General features: G+C 43.8%; 1 protein-coding gene across 3 annotated transcripts in view; it reads right to left on the bottom strand.

The window, feature by feature from the left end:
- TBC1D22B (TBC1 domain family member 22B) overlaps positions 1-25,360 on the bottom strand; it is an 80,511-nt gene that overhangs the window by 45,074 nt on the left and 10,077 nt on the right. For all 3 annotated transcript variants that reach the window (XM_065912834.1, XM_065912833.1, XM_065912835.1), the window contains exons 2-7: positions 15,936-15,992; positions 7,064-7,371; positions 4,679-4,858; positions 4,050-4,120; positions 2,559-2,687; positions 950-1,015 (exon numbers count right to left, since the gene is read on the bottom strand). In XM_065912834.1, the coding sequence (XP_065768906.1) occupies positions 950-1,015; positions 2,559-2,687; positions 4,050-4,120; positions 4,679-4,858; positions 7,064-7,371; positions 15,936-15,992 (811 nt within the window). The remainder of the gene's footprint in view (positions 1-949; positions 1,016-2,558; positions 2,688-4,049; positions 4,121-4,678; positions 4,859-7,063; positions 7,372-15,935; positions 15,993-25,360) is intronic.

Below are 25,360 nucleotides of genomic sequence, written 5' to 3'. Positions count from 1 at the left end.
TTAGTCAAAAGATAATAGTCCCACTGAAACCTTTCATGTGCTTTGCTAACTGCTCAATTGTTAGGTCTCAACGTATCACTACTAATTTGACTTCTGGGTATGTACCTGAAAAGAATTTAAAATAGGGACTCAGATGCTTGCACAGCCACGTTCATAGCAGCGCCGCTCACAATACCGCCTTAGTGTCCGCTGACAAACAGCAGATCAACAATGTCTTACATACGTACAATGGAATATAAGCTCGTTTTTAAAAGGAAGGAAAGTCTGACAACATGAATGAACCTCAAAGGTATTATGCTAAGTCAAATAAGCCAGTCACAAAGCAACAATTACTGTATGATCCCCTTTATCTGAGGTACCTAGAATAGTCAGACTCATAGACACAGGAAGTAGAACGGCAGCTGCTGGGGAATGGAAAACTACTGCGTCACGGGTACAAAGCTTCAGTGTGGGAAAATGAAAAAGTGTGGTAGAGACGGATGATGGTGATGATTGAACAACAATATGAATGCACTTAATGTCACCAAACTCTATGCTTAAAAATGGTTATGACAGTAAATTTTACGTTTTGCATCGTTAACACACACACACACACACACACACACACACACACACACACACAACTCCCAGCTTTATCAAGTACAGCAAACACAGGACTAGGAATTCTAGCAGCTTCTAGTCTTCATTCCATCACCAGGTGGGCTCTGACTCTGGGCAAGTCCCTTAATGCTTCAAAGCGCTACTCAGCCCGCAGGTTTGTTATGAGGACCTAATGGGAACCCACAAGAAAGTGCTCTGAAAGACAGAAGCTCCATCTGCGAACGCAGGGTACCATCAGGATTAGCCATAGTGCCCCGAGGCTGGAGGCGGGGCCGAGCACTCCCCCAGGGACAGCGCTGCAGAGGCCTGTGCGGTTGGGGGCGGGCGACAGTGTGAAGTACTCCCTCACCTCCTGCACAAGTGGCTGCTGGAACAATGGAATGAGAGGATTCGTCCTTGGAATGTCAATGTGAATCTGAAAGAGAGAAGCCGTCATCCAAAAACACAAATGCCACTTTGTTCTTTTGAGAAGTTATTTTCTTAGGATCTGGGAATCAAAGGGAGTAAGAATGAGAGTCAAATTTATCTTTAGAAAGAACTTTAGAAGGCTTTAGAAACCTACCTGTCCATGTGGAATACATTCCCATGACAGCAACACCTAACTGAACAGTAATGAAACCTCCTTGAACAAACCACTTAACATCAAACAGCAATAGGCTTCACAACTCAGGAGAACCAGCTGCTTTCCCCTATTGTCTGGCATCTGTTTTACTCTGGGCCTGTACTTAAATTTAACAGATAGGATCAAAATGTGTACACCTCTTTCAGGTTCTTAATCCTCAACAGTCCGTAAGAACTAAAAGAGCTCAGGAGGCTCCAAAACTGTACCAGGATAGGGAACCAGAGGGAGCTGGCGTTGAATAACTGGCACTGAACGTTCTGGTTTCTGTTACCAAAGCTGTCATGATGATTGGTTTTGGGATTTACCAATGTCTAATAACCCACCAGGCTTGCCTGGTGGCTCAGCGAGTAAAGAACCTGCCTGCCAATGCGAGTTCCATTCCTGGGTTGGGAAGATCTCCTGGAGAAGGAAATGGGAACTCACTTCAGTATCTTTGCCTGGAAAATCCCATGGACGGGGAGCCTGTTGGGCTACAGTCTATGAGGTCGCGAAGAGTCAGGGACATGACTGAGGGACTAAACCACAGCAACAGCCCTAAGGACTGTATCAGCAGCGGCTGAGCCTACTTCAGCTCTTGGGGCCCATTGCAGACAGCTGCCCACACCCAGTGTCTTCCCCTCTGCAACCATCAGGCCCCTTTCCACAGCTTCCACCTTTCCACAGGCTGTGCGGACCACTATGGGCAATGGTAGGGCTCTCCCGGCTAAGGCTGCTGATGGCTATGGCTCCTACAAGACAGACAGACAAAGCCAAAGAGGCACTGCAGAGGCCAGGGGGATGGACTCACTGAGTGAACTCATCCTTCATCTTGTGTCCCAACACCCTGACTATTCTCACAAGGGTCGTCTGTGGACCAGCAGCGTTGGCATCGCCTGGGAACTCAGTGGAAGCGAAGGGCTCACTCTAGATCTCCTGAATAAGAATCTGCATTTTACCATAATCCCAAGTTGGAATTTTATCAAAATCCTAGGTGATTTCTATGCATATTAAAGCCCAAGAAGCACTGCTACTGACCAGGGACTCCCCAAAATCTATCTATTGAAAATGTCTAGGGACTTCCCTGGCAGTCCAATGGTTAAGATTCCAAGCTTCCACTGCATGGGTTTGATCCTTGGTTGGGGAACTAAGATCTCACATGCCGTGTAGCACAGCCAAAAAAAAAAGGCTAAAATCAGAGCTACTGAATTAGAAAGAGGGGATACAGTTCTGGGAAAAAATTTAATTCCTAACCACTGAAGCCTGAAGACTTGGCAAACCTGTACCCCAAGAGCACTTTCCAGGAGCCACACCTGAGAACTATGACTAGTGGGCAAAAGGGCAGCAGGTGATGACGTACCTGTCTGTAGGTATCCTGGTGATGTTCCTCATTTCGGGAGTCATAATACTGCTCAATGAAGCCAAAATACTCTTCCCGCTTCCGCTGCAAGGTCAACTTCCTCCTCTCAGTGTTTGCTGGGAGATAACCCTGTAGATAGGACCGCTTGTCAGATGGGGACAGGCACTGGTTGGATGAATCCTTAACTTTTATTTTAGCCTGAGCAGTGGCTTTGAAACTTTCAAAGGAAGGGAAAGAAAGCCGCCAAGAGGACAAGGGTAAATCCCTTTTTGGTTTTGGCCACCCAGGGTTTGCCCTTTCCTCATTCAGTGAGACGCACGTGTGGGCAGATAAAGCCTGGCCGGGTTTCTCGGGGTTATGTACTCCCGCAGCCCCAGGCGCGGGTCCTGCTGGGGAGCACTGCAGAGCTCCGGGCCTGGCACAGTAAAGTAGCGAATGTAGGTCAGTGGGAGGGAACTGGACCCAAGTCAGGACTCCTGGGGCTGTGTGTGTGCGCGAGGCAATCCTTCCCAGGGTCACGGAGAGGTGGCAGCCTCCGCGGCGCATCTCAGTGGCGAGCCGTGTGAGCTTGTGCTAGTTACATAATTCTTTTCCACAGTAATGTTGAGAATTACCAGCTTAGGAGGCTGAATGGAATCTGTGACACAGCAGCTGCAACGTCCAGACACAGAACTTCTGGCAGCAGCCCCTCGCTCCTGGCCCCAGCTCTGGGCCATCCCTGGTCTAGATCCCACTCTCAATTCTGACATCTCTTGTTCCCCTTCCATTCTCACCGCAGCTACTTCTAACAGCATTTGGAGTTCTTAGAAGCAGGGGCAGTGACTCCAAGGCTGCTCGAGCCCGGGGTGGGGGCCGATTAGGAGCAAGAGTCGTCCTCTCACAGACAGGGAAGGGACACGTCCACAGAGCAAGCAAGCGCCTGGCGAGCCGGAGCTGTGCGGGGCCCACCTCTGTGTATCCTCACAGCACCTGGCATCATGCCCATTGAACAGCTTGCCCTCAATAAATCCTCATGAATGAATGGATTTTACGGGCTCAGGAGATCAGAGTGTTCCTACCACAGCGGCTGGCACAGGGCTCCGTGACTTAGTGAACGTGGGACGACTGCAGGCTTCTGAGGGAGGCCTGTTTATCAACTCTTCACGGTTGGGAAGTGGGTTTCAACCCCCTTAGTCATTCCTACTGAGAAAGGAGGGAAGCACAGGGAAAGTGGGACCTGCCCACACGAGAGCTGGCTCACCCAGCCTCACTGGACACCTCCTCGGTGCTGAGAAGGTGAGATCGGGACTATCCACACAAACCTATGCTCTTCTACACGAGTGGGAACAAACTATTGAGGATGTGATTCTTTATGCTGAGACAGGACTTCAGTCCCATATCGGCTAGGATCAGAGAAGTCTATGGGGCAAGACCGATGTGCCCAGACCAGTCCCCGCAGGCAGGCGGGGCTGTGTAAGGCTTGCACTTCTCTACCCAGTGGGCAGAACTCACCGACAGAAGTCTCCAAGTTACAGGCCGAACCTCCCTGGGAACCCCCGGCCAGCTACACTTCCTCAGTTCATCTGCAAAAAGATGAAGGTGTGGTTGGACTTAGCCCTTCCCATGGGGGCCCTGAAACGAGCCTCAGCCAGCGCTGCCTGGAGCCTCCCAGCGTTTCAGTAGGATGACCGCCATCGCCACTGCCACCACCACCGCCAGCTACCGACAAGCACCGGTGAAAAGCCCAAAACAACAGCCCTGAGCAGCCAAGGTCATAGCTCTGCAGCAGTGATCCAGTCAGCTCAGAGATTAGAGTTAGAGGGAGGAGGAAGACCAGGAGGTGTGGATTTCAGGAGGAATCGCCTGGGGGTAGAGGAGATTGAAGCCAGAAAGGGTGCACTAGGGTCTACAGGCCACGGAGTCCAGTCCCGCCTAACTTGGCCCCTGATTTCTAGTTAATGTATTTCTGACTGCGATACCTGCGTGTCACTTCAATGGGCACCAGATCAGGAGATGCTGGAAAAGTAAAAGAAGGAAGAATAAAGAGCAATAGCTTCCAGGTCTCTTGAGAATTCCAGTCACCGAGAGGTCGGAGCTTGCCCGGGGCTCACGGGGGTGGCGGGGGGTGGGGGGGGACTCACCCAGGTCGGTGTTGTGGCTGGAGAGAAGCTGACGAAATTTTTCCAGGCGCGTTTTCTCCCGGACGGTCATCGGGGGCGCCCCAGAAGCGTTCTGGTCTGAGATGCGGGCGACGAGCGGGATGACGGGTCGGAGAGGGAGTGACTGCTGTTTGTGGAGCGGGTTCCTCAGGCATGAGTCACCTGAGGGGTCGTTTGAAAGAGAAAGAGGACAGGTTGTGTGACGAGCGCAGATCCAGAGACAACTCAGACCTGACTGCTGGGCATGGGGCTCCCCCAGAGGCGTGGCTGCCAGGTCGCCTGCAGCGGGGCGGCCAGCCAGCGGGTGGAGACCCAGCCGCCCTCCGACAGCTCAGGGAAAGGGGTGCGTGTTTATCATACATACCAAGGCATCTTCTGCACAGAGACTCCAGCTACTGAAGCAAATCTGACAGTTTTTTTGTGACTTCAGGGGAAAAATCTATTGTTTTCTTCTTATCCCAACCTGGAACTTTTCTTGGTGTCTATTAGTGAGTTTGGGGCTGGGGGGGTTGGCAACATAGTCAAAGGCAGTATTAGACTTCCCTTTCCACGTCTCAGAGCACATAGAAAATGACACTGCAAAAGCACACCACGGAAAAAAAAAGGTGATGGCTGCTCTCCCGAAGCCCCAGGCCCCAGCCGGCTGCCCCAAGGGCTCAGAGGGTCAGTATTCCTCGCACGGCTCTCACCTGTTTTTGGCCCAAACATGAGAGGCTCTGGCCTAAGGCTAGCCCTCTGTGCTTCGACATTTCTCACCAAAATGAACTGGCTTTTAGTTCTGCCGGGATTATGACTGAAACAACAGGCACACGGACTCGAGCTGAACTCTATGTCTGGTTCTAGACACTTCTGAAATGAGAAATGAGCAGGACAGCGCTAACATTTACTGACTGTTTACTAAGGCACTGATCTGGTCACAGTTACCTATGTTCTCTCATTTGATCCTTATAACATACTACAGCAGGAATTTATCACAATTTTGAGGGAACTATAGCTCAGAGAGGTTAAGTAATTTGCAAGGGAGAGCTGAGTGATCTTGGGTCTGCCTGACGCCAAAACCCTTATTTATTTTACTCCCCCAAACAAAACTCAGTTTTAAATTCTGACCACCCTTTCATGACTGTTTCATATTCTTTACATATTTGGGCCTTAACAAGTAGTCGTCACAATTAAACAGGGAATCCTCATCAACCAGCACTAGGAGGTTTACAGACTCAACGGCCACAGAGTACTTGGTCTGGATGCCTAGTGCGACATAGGGCTGAGAAAATGCAGCCCACATGCTACAGAACTGAGACTGAAGGCTGCTTCCGGTCATCAGTGACTGCTGGACCGACGCCCGCAGGAGGAGCCCCGTGACGGGAGCGCTCCGGGTGGTCGATGCTGCACAAGGGCAGCGCGTCAGGGATCGTGGTGGGGCCTCCCCTCACACTGGGACCCTCTGGAGACCCTCGGTCTCATGTGAAGACACTTTCCATATCCAGGAGCTGTGGTCACCTGGGGGCACTGAACGCCTGTCTGGGCGCATCACTGGGGCCCAAATCAGAGATGCGAAGTGACTGTGGAATGATTTTCCAGGCCTTACAGCCTCCTTTCTGGAGGACATCCTTGTCTGAAACTGTAAAAGAAGTTCTCCTAGAAGAGGAGCCAGGACACGCACCAGGGCTCTGATATTCTACTTCCTTTTCACCTTTTACCACAGTCAGCTGTTCCAACTCTCCCTAGTATGAGGGCACTTTCCCCTCCAGCTCAGAACTGACTCCCATAAAACGCGTTAGGGCAACATGAGACACAGCAATGGATACTAAAAGGAGATGTCTCCAAGCATCTCACAAAACCTCCATCCTCTCAACCGGTTACTGCTGCCAGTTTCCTGAAAAGAAGGTGGGATCTCCTCCTGCGCCACCCAAACCTGGGACTCCGTTCCTGAGGAACAGCAGAGAGACGACCTGCTGCTAGGGGCTCTTCCCCAGAGCGAAGGAACGGTGCCAAGCATCTCTGAAATTCAGCCACTAACAACTTCAACTCCATTTAGTCAACACACTTCAACCTGACCAGGCCCAAAGAAGCGTGAAGCAACCACACCGTAAGTGTTCTGGACTCCGCACAGGGAAAGGAAGGAGAGAAGGACAGGCAGCCCGGGGGTGTCGGCAGTGAAGCCCTGGGTCCCAGGGCCAGGCAGCCATCCGGGCGGCGGAGCCAGCACAGCTCCTGACCTCAGTGAGGCTCCCTGAGGGCCCTCAGGCTCCAGCTCGCTTATGGATCACCCGGTGGACGATCTGAGGGATGCCCCTCCCAGAACCTGTTTTTATAAAGTGCGCTCTGCTGAAAAGGCTGAGCCTATGGCGGGAAGCTGGACGGACTTACTGGAATTTCTGGACAGGTGGGCGTCGCTGCTGGACTTTATGACCTTGTAGCTGGCAGGTACGTCGGATGTCGTTGACTGGGACCGTTCTGGTTTCACCCTCAGCTTGCTGTGGTTTTCCAGCACTTGGGCAGCGGTCGCCAAAGCAACTTTTGAGTTCAGAGTTTGGAAAGCAGGGGACGAAAAGTCCTCTTCCTCGTCATCACCAATGTCCCAAGCATCACTGGTGTTCCGGGCAAACTCATGAAAACTGGAGGCCTTCTTATTTTTCAGAGGAACCGTGCTGACTTTTGACCGTTCTTTAATGAAGCTTTAACAAAGGAGACATTGTTAACAAGGAACAGTCTGACATATCCAACCACTTTCTCTTAACAGATTATTAACAGTATTACAAACTATCTCATACACAATCATTACCCTCTTCAAATAAAAAATATCCATATCCATTCCTTATCTAGAAGCATCTAGACCAGCATTATGCTGCAGAACCAGATGAAACAAAGACAGCATAATTCACCAAATATTCCACGTGCTCCTCTATACTTCCCAGCCCCTGCACTTAGGTGAGGCTACTGATTCTGGCCAATAGGCTGAGGAGAGAAGTGAGGCAGTCCCTTCTGAGCCAAAGTGTAAAGAACAGGTGTGAGTTCTCCCTCTTTTTTTTTTGCCACACAATAGGGCATGCAGAACTTCCCCTGCCAGGGATCGAACCTGTGCCTCCTGCAATGGAAGTACAGAGTCCTAATCAATGAACCATTAGGGAAGTCCTACGTGTGAGTTCTCTGTAAGCCTTCTTCTGCTGTGATAATTGGCGAGGCTCCAGGTGGTGGCACCTCCCTCGGCCTGGATGACAGAGTGACTATGTGGAGCAGAGCCTGCCTTCCACACCCACTTTACCCTCCCTTGGTCTGGAAGCATGAGTGAGAAACAAGCATCTGTTGTGTCAATCCACTGAGATTTCAGAGTTAATCTGTTACAGCAACATACCCTAAAATATTTTCTAGAGCAGGACATATACTGGTAGAACAGGAGACAATTTTAGGTAGCCCACGTGTACTATTATTAAACATTGAGTTTCAAAATGAACAAGTGGTTCTTTTTATTCTGTTAAAGTCCTGCTGCCCTTGAGAAGGGATCTGAGTTTGACACCACTCTGTCTTTAGGGTTATTTTTTAACAAAGTGAGGGCAGCCTCAGGTTCAACATTTTGTAAGCAACAGGATCTGGCTTAGAATTTAATTAATAAGACTGTTTCATGTTTCACTGTATTTCTAAGGTTCTTTTCTACTTTGGGCAAATGACACTGGTTTTCCACTTACAGAACTAATAAGATTGATTTTAAAAGTAAATCTAATTGAGTACATAAGTTTATTTTTTCAAGTGCATTTAATAAATAGTATAAAATATTGCAAAAAAGTCATGAAGATGGTACATGACTTGAGTTTGGGAAATACTCTATTAACTTGTTGAGGAAAGAGAGCCTAGTCCTAAGGGTCAGGAAGACCATTCCAACTTTCCTGGAATTTCCTTTTTTTTTTTTTTTGGCTGTGCCATTCGGCATGCAGGATACCTTAGTTTCTCAACCAGGGACTGAACCCACGCCCCCTGCAGTGGGAGCATGGAGTCTTGACCACACCGCCAGGGAAATCCCCCTGAAGTTTTCTTCTTTCTGTGAATCCCTTAAGGTCTGGTGGCCCTTATTCTGGTTCCGGGGGACTACATGGTTGGGATGTTTCTACAATTTAGTCTTATCTAGCATCCCTCATACCCCAAGGAGGGAATCAAAGAATACAGCCTCCTGTAAATTTACACCTGAGGACTGGAAAGCAACATCATTAAAATGCCTCACTATTTCCCTCCGCAAGGCAGGGCAACTCTAGTCTAAAAACCAGGCTCTGCCAGAAGAGCTGAAGTCCCCCATTTCCAAGAGATATTCCTCCCTTTAGGTAGAGGAGGCTGGTCTAATACCTATGACACCTCCCAAGATATGTTCAACAGTCATTCTGAAAGATAACTGTTGTTAGCATTGATAAAGACAGACTGGTAACTCACACAGCTCATCGGAATGACCCTATTATTAACACCAAAAAAGGAGTAAGATATGACAGGCATATTTTCAAACACTGGCCTCGCACAGAGTAAAGGAAAACTTATCACACAAGATGCAGGAGATAACATGAGATTACACAATGTAACAGTTCAAACGTGATGGAAACGAGAAACCATTTTCCACCCACTAAATTAGCAAAGGTTCAAAGACGTATCCTCTTGGTGCTGACCCAGGTGTACTGAGACCAGCTCTCTAACAGCACAGGTGGGGGTGTATGTCGTACCACCTTTCAGAAAACAATCTAGCAATACACCTACCATAAGCCTTAAGATGACTCATCATCTCTGATCATAAGAAAATAATCAGACAAGGACCTATTGTGTAGCACATGGAATCTGCTCAGTGTTATGCGTCAGACTGGATGGGAGGGGGGTGTGGGGGAGAATGGATACATGTATATGTATGGCTGAGTCCCTCTGCTGCTCATCTGAAACTATCTCAGCATTGTTTATCGGCTGTACTCCAATACAAAATAAAAAGTTTAAAGTATGAAGAAGAAAAAAAGAATCAGAGAGTCAAACAAAGGTGATCTGAAACAGCTTATAATGGTATTATGCATTTTGGTTAAAAACTGCAAACATAAACATCTAGAAATTACAAACGATGAAATATACTATGGTTCAGCCACCAGATGCCACTGAAAATCATATTGTGAAGGCTATTTAATAACACTAGAAAGTGATCTCAATAAAGTGAAAATTGAACCAAAATTATGTATTTTTTATGATCTCTATATTTCTTAAAAAGTATGTGCACAGAAAAGACCAGGAAGAAAACGATCAGAAATATTAACACTGTTTATCTCTGGGATGCGGAATGATAAGTGACACTTAATTTCTATACCTTCTCTGAATTATTCATGTTTTCTACAATGAGCATACTATTTTTATTAATCACTGGAAAAGGTTGTTTTGTTGGCTCTCGTCAATCCCCAAAGAAAGAGTACTTCTAAACCTACTGGAAAAAAAAATAAAACTGAGGCAATGCAGCACAAAAATCTGCTCATCCGAAATCCACCCAGGAGCCAGAGGTAAACTATTCCTCTGCAGACCCGCTGAGGCTGTACATTCTGGACTCGTCACTGTGACGGGTTCTCCTCTGTGAAAGGGGACCCAGATCCACAGCCTGCAATAGTCACCTCAGAGGGTCCGCTGTCAAGAACAAACAGGCAGATGTGTCAGAAAGAGCTGCCATCAAAAAAGAATGGAAAAAAGCACAGGACGATGTTGTTTTCCTCCTTGGAGACCATGTGAACCTCAAGACTGCGCATGCTGAATCCAACAGTGATGTGAAGTGCTTGGGAGGGCAAGGTTGTTATTTGTTTTCCTCTTGGTTGATGTTTCCTAAATACCCTCTTGAAGTCTTAAGGATTCTTTAGGGCTGTATGGCTGAGTTCCTTCATTGTTCACCTGAAACTACCACAGCATTGTTAACTGACTACACCCCAATTCAAAATGCTTTTGGTAAATAAAATCTTAAAAAAAAAAAAACAAAAAAAGAATTCTTTAGGGAATTCCCTGGAGGTCCTAGTGGTTAGGACTTGGCACGTTCGCTGCTGTGGGCCCAGGTCCAATCTCTGTTAGGGAACTGAGATCCCAAAAGCCACTCTGCATGGGCCAAAAAGAATTCTTTAAATAAACCATGAATCAAGAGGCTCAAAATCAAGCTGAATTTTAAATCAAGTCAAAGAACAGACTGGATACTGCTAGTCTAACACTGGATGAAGCAATATGCACACCCTGGAAAGGATTAAAACACTGTACCAAGAGGTGGGTCATGCTGAGTGTCGGGTTCTGACAGATGCTGAACTTTCTACACAAGTGAAGAAGGTAAATTAGCTGAGTGGTGGGTACATGAGAGTTTGTTATCTTTTTCCTTTAATCTTTTTATGCATTTAGAGTTTTTCATTATACATTTGAAGCAGATGAAGGTTCAAAATAAGTGAACTAGAATAAGAATTGGAATTAAAAAAAAAAAAGAACTGGAATTACTCAGATGAACACTTTGCAAGTAGACACTGGAAGGAAACATTCCAACACAGTGGAGAGGAGAGGAGGGAGGAAGGAGAGGCTGCCTTTCCCTGTGGTGAGAAGACACGAGAGTCCAAGCTGCCCATTTACAGTCTGCGAGGAATTAGAGACACCTACCTCAGAAGAGCCCAAACTCAGTCATCAGCCAGTTAAAGAAGTCAGCTCTGTCCTTAGGAAAGAGACCTTCGTGGAGGAGGGGGTTGGCATCACCTATAGGGGAAGGAGTCTGAGGACAGAATAAGGTTGTAAGAACCGCTCTCGAGAATGAAAGAGGAGGGAATTCCTTGGTGGTCCAGGGGCTAGGACGCTGTGCTTCCACTACAGGGGCTCAGACTCACTCCTGGTCAGGGAAGTAAGATCCTGCAAGTCACGCAGCACAGCCAAAAACAAACAAAAAAAGAGGAGCGTGACAGTGACGAGATACCTCTCAGAGGAAGCAGAAAGAGCTACAGACCTGCAACAGTGATGGGAAGATTTAAAAGCTTCTAAGCTTTTCTAAGTTTATTAATACTGTTCTCCACAGGGAATAACGCAACTTCATACATACATGGTTTCGCTGTTGTACCCAACTCTTTTGTGACCCCATGGACTGTGGCCTGCCAGGCTCCTCTGTCCATGGGACTTCCCAGGCAAGAATACTGGAGTGGGCTGCCATTTCCTTCTCCAGGGGATCTTCCTGACCCAGGGATCAAACCTGTGTGACAGGCAGATTCTTTACCACTGAGCCACCGGGGAAGCCCTTATATACATGGTAGTTAACACTATTCGTTGTTCACTAGGTGCCAGGCTCTATACTACCATTTATACACAGCCATTTTTCTTACTAAGGCTCATTCATAAGCCTATGGAGGTACTATTACTATTATTCCTATAGACAGATGAGGAAACTGAGGCTTCCTGAGGTCATGAGCAGGCAGCAAAGTCTGGGCCCAAATCCAGGTCTACCTGACTGTAGAACCTGCCTATACTTTCTAGGCCTGGAAGAACTGGTTAAAAAGATGAATCGAGTTGAGGATGACTAGGATCTGCAGCCTGGGAAGAGGAGTTACCATTACACCATAGCCATAATTCCCATGTGTCCGCGGCTGACAGCCCGAACTCTCTGTAGGGAGGCTCTGCTCTCTATATGAAACAGGCTGTATGCGTTGGTAGCCGGAACGGGAAGAAGCCACGTGTGGGGATGTGGTCCTCGGAGGAGAAATCTCTCTCTTCCCCTTGACCCCAGCAGTCACAGTAAGAAGCGAATCCAGGTGATTTGAGCTGGGAGTGCCTCTGGCATACAGGCTGCCTCATTTTAACACGGTCCCAACTTAACCGATAACTAACCCAAGGCACGATAATGCCACAGCGTGGCTTCAAGTTTAACCAAAATTATTTAAACAGAACTACACCAAAGTTACAACCAAACTGGCCTCGTAAAGACACCTCCTAACAGCTGTATGCCACATTATAGTCTAAAAAGCACTTTCAAAGATACTTCATTTAATCCTCACAACAACTTTGTGAGGTAAGCCTTATCATTTCTACTTCATGGATGAGGAATCTAAGGGTCAGAAGGTTGAGTAAAATTTGCCCAAGATCATGGGGTTAGTAAGTGATGCATAAAAAGAGATTCAAGAAGTGCAAGTGACACTCAAAACTCACAAACACATAATGAATGACCCATTAAGAGAAACTCAGTTGTTTGAGGATTAATAACTTGTTAAATGATAACACAAACCAAAGGATATTTTGGAGGAGAGTGGCTACATGTTATAGGGGTTAAGAAACAAAAGATCAATAACTCTGTAATTGGATTAATACTATACTGTTTTTACTGATATGGCTGTTCACTTAGTAGAAATATGACAAAGATTTTATTTGACACTGGTAAGGGATGTAATCAAGTGGGGAATTTGGTAAATCCAGTTATATCAATAACTAGAGGGGCTTTGCGTGAACTAGAATTATAACTCAGAACTAGAATATCAATTCAGAAAACAATAAATTTAGAAGCCTGTCATACCATCAGGTGGCCAATGGGGCCACTCTGCGGTAAGACTAGTTTTATCTGAGCAATAAAAATTATTGCAGGCAGTGTTACCACTAATGGCAATAATTTGGCAAATGGAAGTCGATACACACAGACGGGGAATGACTGGTTGTGCTTGTGCAGCTTAGATGATTGAAGATCCAACGTGAAGGCTTCTGCTGTGATGAGGATTAACCACTCAGTAATTAATGGCCTAAAGTGGAATGATAATCATGTATCAGAGAAAGTAATAAAAATGTCCCAACAAAGGTACTAAAATAAGCGCAATAAATGTTTTATAGTAACAATCTGGAATTGTAAAATGGTCCAGTGCAGACCCACATGTTATCTCTTACTGTAGAGTGCTAATACCAAACCACCACGTGCACACACACAAAAAATTGGAGACGCAATTTATTCGGTGACAATTATATTCCTCCCAAATTACAGAGCTAAATAACTACTTCTACTGGTCGCATGAATGCAATTCTGCTGAATGACCAGTGGAAACATTCATGGTTTTATATTGTTAACAGGTGCAAAACAAGAGTGTATAAAGTTTGCCTTTGCAGTTTGGGATATGGTGATATTTTAACACCCATCCTAAATACAGATTTCAAGGAAAACTCAGCTGATGACAGGTGCAGGCAAGGTATGGTGACTCTGAACCAAACATAAAATAGGATAGTACATCCCTTACATGCCTTACAAACATGGACAAATCCTGGCAGTGAACAGAATTAGCTAAAAGGAACAGAATACTCAACTCTGACACTTAAATTATAAAGACCGTGATGTCAGGGTACTGAGCTGGTGTCTCCACAATTCTCTTGTCTTTCCCTCAGGTTACAAGTTAACTGTTAACAGTTTTTGGCACCTTATTTTCACATTAACACATGCAAAAGCAGACAATGTGAGTGGAGGCAGAATGTGGCTTTCTTCACAAAATGATCTCTCACTGACTGGAAAAGAAAATCTTGCTAAAAAACCCTCCTTCAGGAGACTTTCTTTTATAGCTCACTGGCCAGAACCAATGAGATGAGCCCATCACAGATTAGTCACTGGTAATACCAAGGAATTATTATAAAAGGTTTAAACTAACCCAGATGCCTACTCCAAGTACACTGTTGCCTGTTCAAGAGCTGAATGAAACTATGGTCTTGAGCAAGGAAGAAGCAGGGGCCAGGAAGGCGGCTGGGTAGGTAATTAACAGTGCCTGCCCCACTGGCCAACAAACCAAACAGTTCACTGTGAGTAAAACTGGGAAACAGAACTCATCATGCTTAATGGAAATATCATGCAAATAGCCCAGAAAACATGTATTCCCTTGAGAAGATCTAATACAAGATACATACTAAGAAATGTTAAAGAAAAACCTATTATCTAAGTAAATGGAGGGATTTCATTCCTCCTTTCCATAAATATTTACTTAGTACCTTAGGACCTAAAATAAGGGCAATAAATGTTTTATAGTAACATTTACTGAATTTTCTTTTCTGCTTGTCTGGGTGTTAAGGCACACTGGTGAACAAAACAAAGTCCCAGCCCTCAGAAAGCTTACACTGGCGATACCTGATTAAAAAAACAAAATGAAACTGCATTTTACAGAAATGAACAGCAGTCATGCTTCACAGTATTTCAGAAGACCGTTCAGTTCAGTTCAGTCGCTCAGTCGTGTCTGACTCTTTGCGACCCCGTGAATCGCAGCACGCCAGGCCTCCCTGTTCCTCAACTGTACCTTCTACATATTGGCCAAATTGAAAAAAGAATGGGTTGGTGGAATTAGAGAAAAGTTCACCACACATTCAGCTAAGTTATTAAAAGAATATTAAAATATTGATAATGCATATTTGTAAGGTATTTTTCTAGGTATTCAAAATACTTTAATGTACATTCTCTTTACTTCCCCACTGACTATGAAGGAAGAAAGGGTGGCTATGATGACACCGGCCCCAGAAGGATGAAAATCTAGGTCTCCTGTACTTCTTAAATCATTCAGCTTTCACTATGAATGACAGCTTTCCTAGAGGTAAGACTCTAAACCTGCAAAAAGAGGGAGGCCAAAGTTCTTAGAACACGTGAGAAGATGACCCATCATTTAAACTTATTGTGACTGAACGATGGCCTATGAAAGAAAGGTGTGATAAAGTGATAATTGGGGGCATGAATACACACCCACACATCTGGGATTTAACTATGGCTCTTCTGTGTTTGAAAATAATTTATTAGAATTTTACTAGGAGAAATAGACTCTAGGGAGCTTTTAACTCCACTGTCTGGCTGGGTTTCCTTGAGTGTGTCAAAGAGAAAAAGGACCTGGAGAATGCCAGCTCCATAGTTAAGTTCTATTTGTCCTGGTTCTCAGTAAGTAAGGAAGAGGGGAGGTGTATCTGTCTATCTATCTATATATACAAAAGCATGGTCTCCAGAAGCCAGAAGATCATCAATCAGCCAATTTTAGAACAATATTTACCAAACAAAGACCTTCTCATGGAACAAAGACAAACCCTATATAAACCAACTTCCAACATAAGAAAAAGATCTCTGATGTAACTTAATTTTCCACTTAGTGACAGACTGCTTAGAGGTAAGAAGACTGTTCATCCAAAACAGAACAGAGGAGAAGCTAGAAAAGGTCAAAGCGTAAACTGTCACTTCTACAAAGTAGGGGAGGGTTCCACGGGTTTTAGAAGAAGTCCATGCACGAGAGGAAAAATAACTTACTTTTTGGTGAGCCGAGGGTCCAGAGGAGGGTGCTGTGCTCCATACACGGGCTGGATGCTAAAAGCGAGGAAAAAAAGGAAAACACAAGTTGTCAGGAAGGTAGATGTGTTGGGTGAGTACCACCTGATCACAACATTGGAAGGGACTCTGAGAAACAGGTTACCTCCAAGAACAACTATGCCCAAGCCAAAGGACAGCAACCTACTCTCTAAAAAAAAAAAAAATTCATCTTCCCTACGCAGCTATCAGGAAGTTCTATCCGTAAAGGCAGCATGGGAAGGCTTACAGTTGGAAAGAATACAGTTCAAATGCAGGTTGTGGCATCCACTATAAACTTTCACTAAACTACCTGACCACTTTGAACACGCTTTCTTATCTGTAAAACTGGAATATCGCCTACCCCAAAGGACCACCTGGACCACACGACAGTGAAGCGCACCACAAATCAAGGGAGGAGTGAGCCAGGGGCTCTCAGAGCTGCTGGCAGGGGTGTAAACTGACAGAACCACTTAGAAAAAGTTAGGCTAACTGAGGAAGAACAAAATATGCATCCCCTTGTGAGGATGCCAGGGCTAACACTATGACAGGTGGCCCGGACCTAAGTTTTGGTTTCCCCTGAAATGGTAAGATTCCCTACCCCCATCAGGCTGCCTGGAGCCAGCCAATCAACAGGCGCCCAAAAGGGAACAAAGGGAACATGTCGAGGGAAAGCTGAAAAGCCCGTGAATGCCTAAGTTTGAACAAAAGCCTGCTAAAGTTTGGACCAATAAAATTGCTTTGCAAACATGTAACCAATCCGCTCAAGCCAGCTACCAACTGCTTATGTTCACCCTATAAATTGGTGTAACAGCTGGGGCTCGGGGCTCTCTGACCCTGCACCACTGTGTTGGATGCGGCAGGAGCCCTGGCTCGAGTCAGTAATAAACTTCCCTTTTTGCGAGTTGCATTGTCTTGGAAGTCTTCTTTCTTCCTGCTCAGGGATTCGGACATCGGGCATAACATTTGGGGGCTTGTCCGGGATCCCTTGACTGGGAGAAAAGAACACTTACAGGACAGAGGGGAAGGATAAATAATAACACCGGTGCTCAGGCAGGACAGGAAAGTCCAGTGTAAATCCGAGGCCCTGCTGTGAAGCAGGAAGGTATCTGGCACAGAAGAAAGCTTTCTATAAAGGGGGGAACGGATTAAACGTTCCAGCTGGCGTAAGGCCGAGGCCAGCGGACGTGCTGGAAGGCAGCCGGCTCTGCGGGAAGGAAAGTTCCTCTCCCGACCCCAAGTCTGGTGAACAGTGGACGCCATTCAGTAAGGTGAACCTGCTACCGGGAGGCAAGAGAATTCAGGTGGCCCGAAAAACCAGCGGTATGTTATCGGCCGATGTTTGTCTGTCCGTGTGTTTGTCTTCGGCTCTCCGTGTTTGTGTGTGTGCCGGCATTGTCTCTGGTCCTCCTCCTCCTCCTTCTTTCAACCTGGCTTCCTTTCCACCTTTTGAAATCTTTGAAGACATCTGAAGTTTTGTGTCTCTATAAAAGGTTTTCTGAGAGACTGTATTCTTGTATTTAAGAGAGTGTCTGATGAGGATTGCCAGGTTTATATGTGTTTTAACTCTGTTCTGTGTTGTGATTTGTGACGGCTATTTTGCTTTGTCTGGCCACCATTTAGACCTGCCACCATTTTCCTAAAACTTGATTTTCTTTCCCTGTGCCTTGAGACCAGGGCTCTCAAGAACACTCATCTAGACCATCTTTAACTCCTGAGGCTGAGAAGAAAAAGAAAAAAAGAAGCCTTTAAAAATGTTATTTATTTAAATTTTATATTGTAATATCTAATTCATGACCAAACTTAGAAAATGAAGACAGATCTTGCACTGTGTCTGTCTAAATATGTTTTGATATGTCTTTATCTCTGGAAAATATTTTTAGGTTAATTTGTGAATGAGCTCTATTTAATTGGCTTAAAAAAGGGTAAGCGCTTACAAATCAAATAATTCTAAATTAAACAATAAATTCCAGGTTTAGGTGAACTGAGAAATATTCAGTATTAAATACCTGATATTAATGTTTGTTTGTTGACCTATCTAATATAGACATGTCTTAGAGTAATTAACATCAAGTGAAATGTTTTCATTGTACCTAGGTTTAATATAAGTTAAATATTATACCTGTTACAAGTTTGTCGACAAGGAAATTACCTCAAGTAAAAAAACTTCTAAAAAATGTAAATGAGGTATGAATTTGTATATAAACTCTATTAAAAATAATTATTCTTTAAGAATATCTGTTTAAAATAGTTTCTCCAGATTGGTGTAACTTGAATTTCTAAGGGTTTTGCTAAACTAAGTATTGAAAGTCTATTAAGTAATTAGGTCATTTCCAAATGAAATAAGATTTTGAAACATTTACTACTAAACACTGATTTCCTTTTACAGAAAAACTAAAGAGATTTGAGACTATAAATGAATAATGTTTGATGCCATCCTAAAATGTTTTAAGAAAACAAGGGTTTTAAAAATTATCACTGGTATTTATGCTCACCAATCTATAAAATGCTAATATAAAAGTTAGCTCTTGGTTGCTAAAGAAAAGCAGGAAGTGTGCTTTCATAAAAATAAGTGTAAAAAAAAAATACAAAAAAGAGTTATGTATGATCAGCATTTTCTAAAATTAGATTACAATTAGTTAAATAAATGGATTTTGTTAGGAATGACATGGTCATAAGAAAACTGGTTAGAGCCAATTAGCTCCAAGATGGCGGAGCTGACTTTCACTAGACCTTGAGCCTTGGTATTTGCGCCCACTGTGACATATCAACAAGCTAAATGATACACCCATCAACATTGACTGAATCTGACCAAATGTTCTAAAGCTTTTAACTGATCTTTTCAATAAAACTTCCTGAATCGAATTCTTTTGAAGTTCCTTTGACCTCTAGCTAACTTTGGGGTGCTTCAGAGGGCCCCTGAAACATCCCAAAGAGAGATATTAAACTGTTTGGTTGGTTGGTTAAATTACATGAAAAAGATTATCAAATGAGTAATAAATCTGCTCATGTTATAATGTATGGTAAAATTACTAATACAGATATCCTAAAAATTATATGGAGTTCTTAACATTTTGGTATGTCTTGGTGTTCTGATGAAAAACCTGATGACTTCACAAAAGTTAACAAAGGACTGAATGAACCAGCGAATATGCTTATAATTTTTATGGTTTCTATCTGAGAAATTACAGGTTTAAATCGTGTGTTTTCTGGGAGTAGGGAAAACCTTCCTCTCAAACTAATTATAAAAATAATTTGGTAAAATTACACATTATAAACAAAACAATTATATTTTCTCTCTGACTCCTCCAGAAATTTGAAACTCTTAGGTTTCCAGTAAGTTTATCAAATGAGCTAAGAAGGTTATCTCACTAACAGGTACAAAAATCTCAAGGAATTTTTGAGACCTTAAAAGAAAAGAGTTCACCTAAATTTGTCAGGCAAAATCTGTGATAAGCCTGTGGTATGAGTTTCCCAGCCCTGTTTTATATTAAAAGTTCAGTCTGAGATCTATAAGCGTTTCAGCAAAATAAAAAGTCTATGATCAATTCTGTTATGTGATATTAATGTAAAAATTTGTTTCTGAAACTTATTTCAGTAATCTATCTTTGGATGAAGATCAGAAGCCCTATGACCTGCAACCAGGACTGGAAAAAGACATAATTTAAGAGACTGTCTCCAACCTGGATGGAAGGACTTTTTATCAAGTACTCTTTACTAGCTCATGCACAATGAAACTGAAGGGAAATTAACTCTTAGATTAATTCCCACTTCCAAAGGCCCCTACACTGGACTGGTCTACAGAGAAGACAACTGACCTGATCTCACCTTACAATGATGCTCAAACAGGAGAAACACACCACACCAGGATGAGAAGACAACGACTTCAGAGGTAGACAGCTTGTTCAAGATGCTGGACCTGATTTGTATAATCGTTTATAGTGTTCTCTTGACTTCTTAGACCTTTGTATATAAATCAAATGCTTTTCTATCATAGGCCTGATTCTATGCCAGTTTTAGAAATCAATCCAATTGTTGGGTTTGTGGCCAATTACCTGTATCTAGTTCTGGGTTACCTTGGTAAATTTCTCTACTACAAGACTCTAACTGGTTGGCCCTGAGAAAATTTACTTAAAAAAATTATAGTCATATTCAGGTCACTATGATACTACCAGACGGGATCCCCTCACTGGGTCAATTAATAATACCTACTCTGACTCTGGCTATAAATTTGAGCCTTTTTCTATTCCTCAAGCTCAATCAGAGCAACAAGAAAAGTTTTAGCAAAAGAAAAAGAAATCTCCCACAATTATGAGATAGATTTATACAGATAACACCAGGCTATGGTAATTTAGGTTTAAAGTCTCCTCTGTGTTAAAAACAATTAAATCATACTAAAGATGATCAGTCTAGTAATACTAGAAAACTGGGCTGTGTGCCTTATAGATGGTGGTGCCAATGTATAATTTCCCTGAAAGATAAAGATTCGTACAGAGTAGACTAAGTCAGACGACCTGAGATATACTGGGCTACATCTAATGGAAGCTCTTAAGTCTTACTTGTGACTTTACTAATACTGCTGGCTATGTTCTTTGTATTTCACCTGTTTTACAAAATTGTCATTTCTTACAGTGCCTAAAGTGTGACTGAGGCCTCTGATAAAATAATATATAGTTCCCTATGAGATCGATGATGATGACAGTGTAACTCTAGATATGAGAAAAAGCAACAAGAGGGAATGTTTTCCTGGACCAAGAGGCTAGTAAGACAGGTGGTCCAGAGAATTTTAGATACTGTTTATGGCCTAGTCCAGTAATAGCACATTGAGTGGCCGGTCGACAAAATCTTTGCCAAACCTGAGAATGGACATTCTCAGCACCATGGGATAAAATAGTCCTGAAATGCCCCCTCAAAGTTGTGGTCAAGTTTATAAACAAAAAGGGGCTCTGTCAACTGAAGATTGACACTTGCCATCTACATCGACAGCGATTATATCATGGCCACTGGAACTGCTACTTTCAACGGCCCTGAAAGGAGTTCAGGGTGAAGATCAAGAATGAGGCGTTCCGTGTTCTGGGAAAAATTGGCAGAACAGGCCTTCAGATAGTTAGATCTTTTCAAGAGATTTTATGAGTCCCAATTCTTGCATCTTCTCATACCTAGAGAAACACTGACATCATTAACGGTGCCATCTGCTTTCGCAGATTAAAGAAAAATTTTACAATTAAAGGTCAAAATAGAGTACTCAGCTATGGTTCAGACATCCTGAGAAACAACCAGGTGTTACTATGTGTGTAATTTCAGATTAGACATTGTATTGCTAAACACTTGAGTTTTCTGAGTCGTGTCAGGCTTAGATGCCACCATTCTCAAAACAATGTCTGCTGGAAGCTAGTAACTTCTACCTTACTTTTTATAAAACTAGGCAACTGGCCACCTGGCTACAAGTCTCCCTGAAGTGCCAGGTTCCAGACTGGGTTTCAGGCCTATTCTTCTAAAAAAAAAGAGATTTACTTTGTCTATTAAAACTTCAGTTATCTCTTCTCCAGCTACTACTAACTGGGTATGTTACAACAAAATGGCAGACCAAGGGATTGAGATTTTAATCATACAAGGCTCAGATCTAAGACTTGAAACTCAAGAATACTTCCAATTCAGTGTCTCTTCTCCAAGCTGAGGCGGTCCTATGCCCCATTCTGACAAAAAGTTATCACAGTCATAGTTGCCCTGTTCCCTAAATTAAAATTGAACAGGACTCTGCGGGGTGGCGACTCTAGAGTACAGATCTGCTGTACTGTAAAATACAGGCTTTATTCAGCCTCCTTGACCTTCCCTGAGTTCCAAAGGGTAGATTCAAACAATTGCCAATCAGAGAAGGGAGGAAATACAAAAACAGAGGGGAAACAATCAAATGATGGTACAGCCTTGAGACGGGTCCTGGTTCCTACTCAAAAAAATATGCATAACAATGTCTTTTGAGTTCTTCTACAGAACTGGAGCCCCCACCCAGGTGGAAGATGGTAACTTCATACTAAACACAAGATTTCTGGAGCACAGCTCTGTTGCTTCACCACCAGCCAATCATCCCAGCGGTGCCTCCTGTTTCTGGGGACCAGTGATGACCATTGTGTTATGTCTCCAGTTTGGCCCCTGTCTATTTTACCTCTGAGAGGCACCAACAGTTTCAAACTAAGTTGCTGTTATTACAAGAATAAAAGCTGGTTTCAGATATAAAACACCCCAACTTAGGTCAGGTATAGAGAGACTTCTGCTCTGCTAGTCAGGTCTACGCCCAGGCACAGCAGGAAAAAGTTACAAAAAAAAGAAACCTCCACCCCAATTCCCAAAAAGCATCTTGAGTATGAAGTCTCTCAAGGGGGAGTTGTTAAGAAAAACACACTGCCTGTCCGTCCCCCTAATGTTACTCAGATCTCAATATTCGACTGTCCCCACAGATGATATAGAAGACCCATGATTGGGCCGTCCATAAAAACAAAGACAGGGGGAATGTGAGGCTGCCAGGGCTAACACTATGACAGGTGGCCCGGACCTAAGTTTTGGTTTCCCCTGAAATGGTAAGATTCCCTACCCCCATCAGGCCGCCTGGAGTCAGCCAATCAACAGGCGCCCAAAAGGGAACAAAGGGAACATGTCGAGGGAAAGCTGAAAAGCCCGCAAACGCCTAAGTTTGAACAAAAGCCTGCTAAAGTTTGGACCAATAAAATTGCTTTGCAAACATGTAACCAATCCGCTTAAGCCAGCTACCAACTGCTTATGTTTACCCTATAAATTGGTGTAACAGCTGGGGCTTGGGGCTCTCTGACCCTGCACCACTGTGTTGGATGCGGCAGGAGCCCTGACTCGAGTCAGTAATAAACTTCCCTTTTTGCGAGTTGCATTGTCTTAGAAGCCTTCTTTCTTCCCACTCGGGGATTTGGACATCGGGCATAACACCCTAAGACCAAAGACATATATATATGTCTTTAGAGAGACAAAGATGTGTGTATCAGGAAATACATATAAAAGTGTTCATAATATCAGATATGCAGATGACACCACCCTTATGGCAGAAAATGAAGAACTAAAGAGCCTCTTGATGAAAGTGAAAGAGGAGAGTGAAAAAACTGGCTTAAAACCCAACATTCAGAAAACTAATATCATGACATCTAGTCCCATCACTTCATGGCAAATAGATGGGGAAACCATGGAAACAGTGAGAGACTTTATTTTTTCGGGCTCCAAAATCACTGCAGATGGTGACTGCAGCCATGAAATTAAAAGATGCTTGCTTCTTGGAAGAAAAGCTATGACAAACCTAGACAGCATATTAAAAAGTAGAGACATTACTTTGCCAACAAAGGTCCATCTAATCAAGGCTATGGTCTTTCCAGTAGTCATGTATGGGTGTGAGAGTTGGACTATAAATAAAGCAGAGCACCGAAGAATTGATGCTTTTGAACTGTGGTGTTGGAGAAGCCTCTCGAGAGTCCCTTGGACTGCAAGGAGATCCAACCAGTCCATCCTAAAGGAAATCAGTCCTGGATATTCATTAGAGGGACTGATGTTGAAGCTGAATCCAATACTTTGGCCACCTGATGCAAAGAGCTGACTCATTTGAAAAGACCCTGATGCTGAGAAAGATTGAAGGTGGGAGGAGAAGGGGACGGCAGAGGATGAGATGGTTGGATGGCATTACCGACTCAATGGGCATGAATTTGAGTAAACTCCGGGAGTTGGTGATGGACAGGGAGTCCTGGCGTGCTGCAGTTCATGGGGTCACAGAGTCGGACACGACTGAGTGACTGAACTGAACTGATAGCATTATGGATCCTTTTAGCTCCAAACTAGAAATAACCCAACTGTCTATCAACAGTGAAATAAACTTCCATGTGTTCATGTAATAAAACACTTTACAGCAATGTAAATAAATGGAGTAAGGTTGCAAGTAATGTGAATGGATCTTACAAATGTCACATTGAACAAAAAAAACAAGCAAAGAATAAAAGAGTAAATACTGTGTGATTCTATTTATACATATTTCACAAACTGGCAAAAATGATTTCTATCCCTTAGGGATCATCCATACTAGTAACACAATAAAGGAAGCACGGAGTGGTTAACATAAAAGGATGTGGTTATCTCTTGGTGGGGAAGGAAGGAGGTATGATAGAAAACAGACACGGGGGCTTCCGGGGCGTTCACTTTCTGACTATTTATCAAGCTTATCAAGTTACCATACCACACAATTGTTTCATGTACTTTTTTACAGTAGTTCACAGTTTAAAAAAAATAACAAGGCTGATTCATGTCAATGTATGACAAAACCCACTGCAATGTTGTGAAGTAATTAGCCTCCAACTAATAAAAATAAATGAAAAAATAAATAAATTAAAAAAACAACAAAAACAGAGTAACCTGAAATAACTGTATACCAAGCCAAACTGTTGCTTTAAGCACACAGGCAACAGAAAAGCACGCTTCAGCGTGTAAGAACTCAGGGAATCTGGTTTCCTTGACTCCTTCCTGAAGAAACTACTAGAGGAAAAACTTCAATTAATAATATAATAAATGGAGAAACTATGGCATGGCAAAAGGCTGGTGGTGGACAAGACTCTGCCTGCCAATGGAGGGGACACAGGTTTGATCCCTGTTCTGAAGAGACTCCACATGCTTCCACACGCCCCGGCGCAACTAAGCCCGTCTGCCACAACCATGGAGCCCAAGCTCTAGAGCCGGAGAATCGCAACTACTGAGCACACACGCTGCAGCTCCTGGAGCCCGCCTGCCCACCCAGAACCTGGACTCTGCAACAAAAGAAGCCCCTGCACCACAGCTGAGCAGTGGCCCCCACGTAGAACCAAGACCCAGTGCAGGTAAGAGTCGATCAGGACGTAAATTTTTAAAACTTTGTAAAGACTGAGCCTTAAATTTGAGGTTTTCTGGTTGCAGAAGAAAAGGCAAAAATAATGTAATTGGCAAAGGTTAGAGTGGGATGGAGGAAAAGTGGACTGAAATAAGTAGACTGATTTCCTTATCTTTTACTGACAAGGCTCAAAAGATACTTATAACTGGTAGTTCAAGCAATATATAGGTATGTTGTTGTTGTTGAGTCTTCCAGTCGTGTTTGAGTCTTTGTGACCCCATGGACTGCAACACGCCAGGCCTCCTTGTCCCTCATCATCTCCCGAAGTTTGCTGAAGTTCATGTCCACTGCACGGGTGATGCCATCCAGCCATCTCATTCTTTGATGCCCTAATAGACAGGTATGTTTAAAGATATAAAACTAAGAAAAATAACTATAATCAACTAAAAGCAGGTGGGAAGGAGGCAGGAAATAGTACTAATTTCATCATTACTCATGGTAGGGAGTCAACAGACACTGTCTGAAG

The sequence above is a fragment of the Muntiacus reevesi genome, chromosome 20 (genome assembly GCF_963930625.1).
Source record: "Muntiacus reevesi chromosome 20, mMunRee1.1, whole genome shotgun sequence".
In the NCBI taxonomy this organism is placed as follows: domain Eukaryota; kingdom Metazoa; phylum Chordata; class Mammalia; order Artiodactyla; family Cervidae; genus Muntiacus; species Muntiacus reevesi.
The sequence above is the reverse complement of the archived record's forward strand: the minus strand, read 5'-3'. Positions and strand labels throughout refer to the sequence as shown.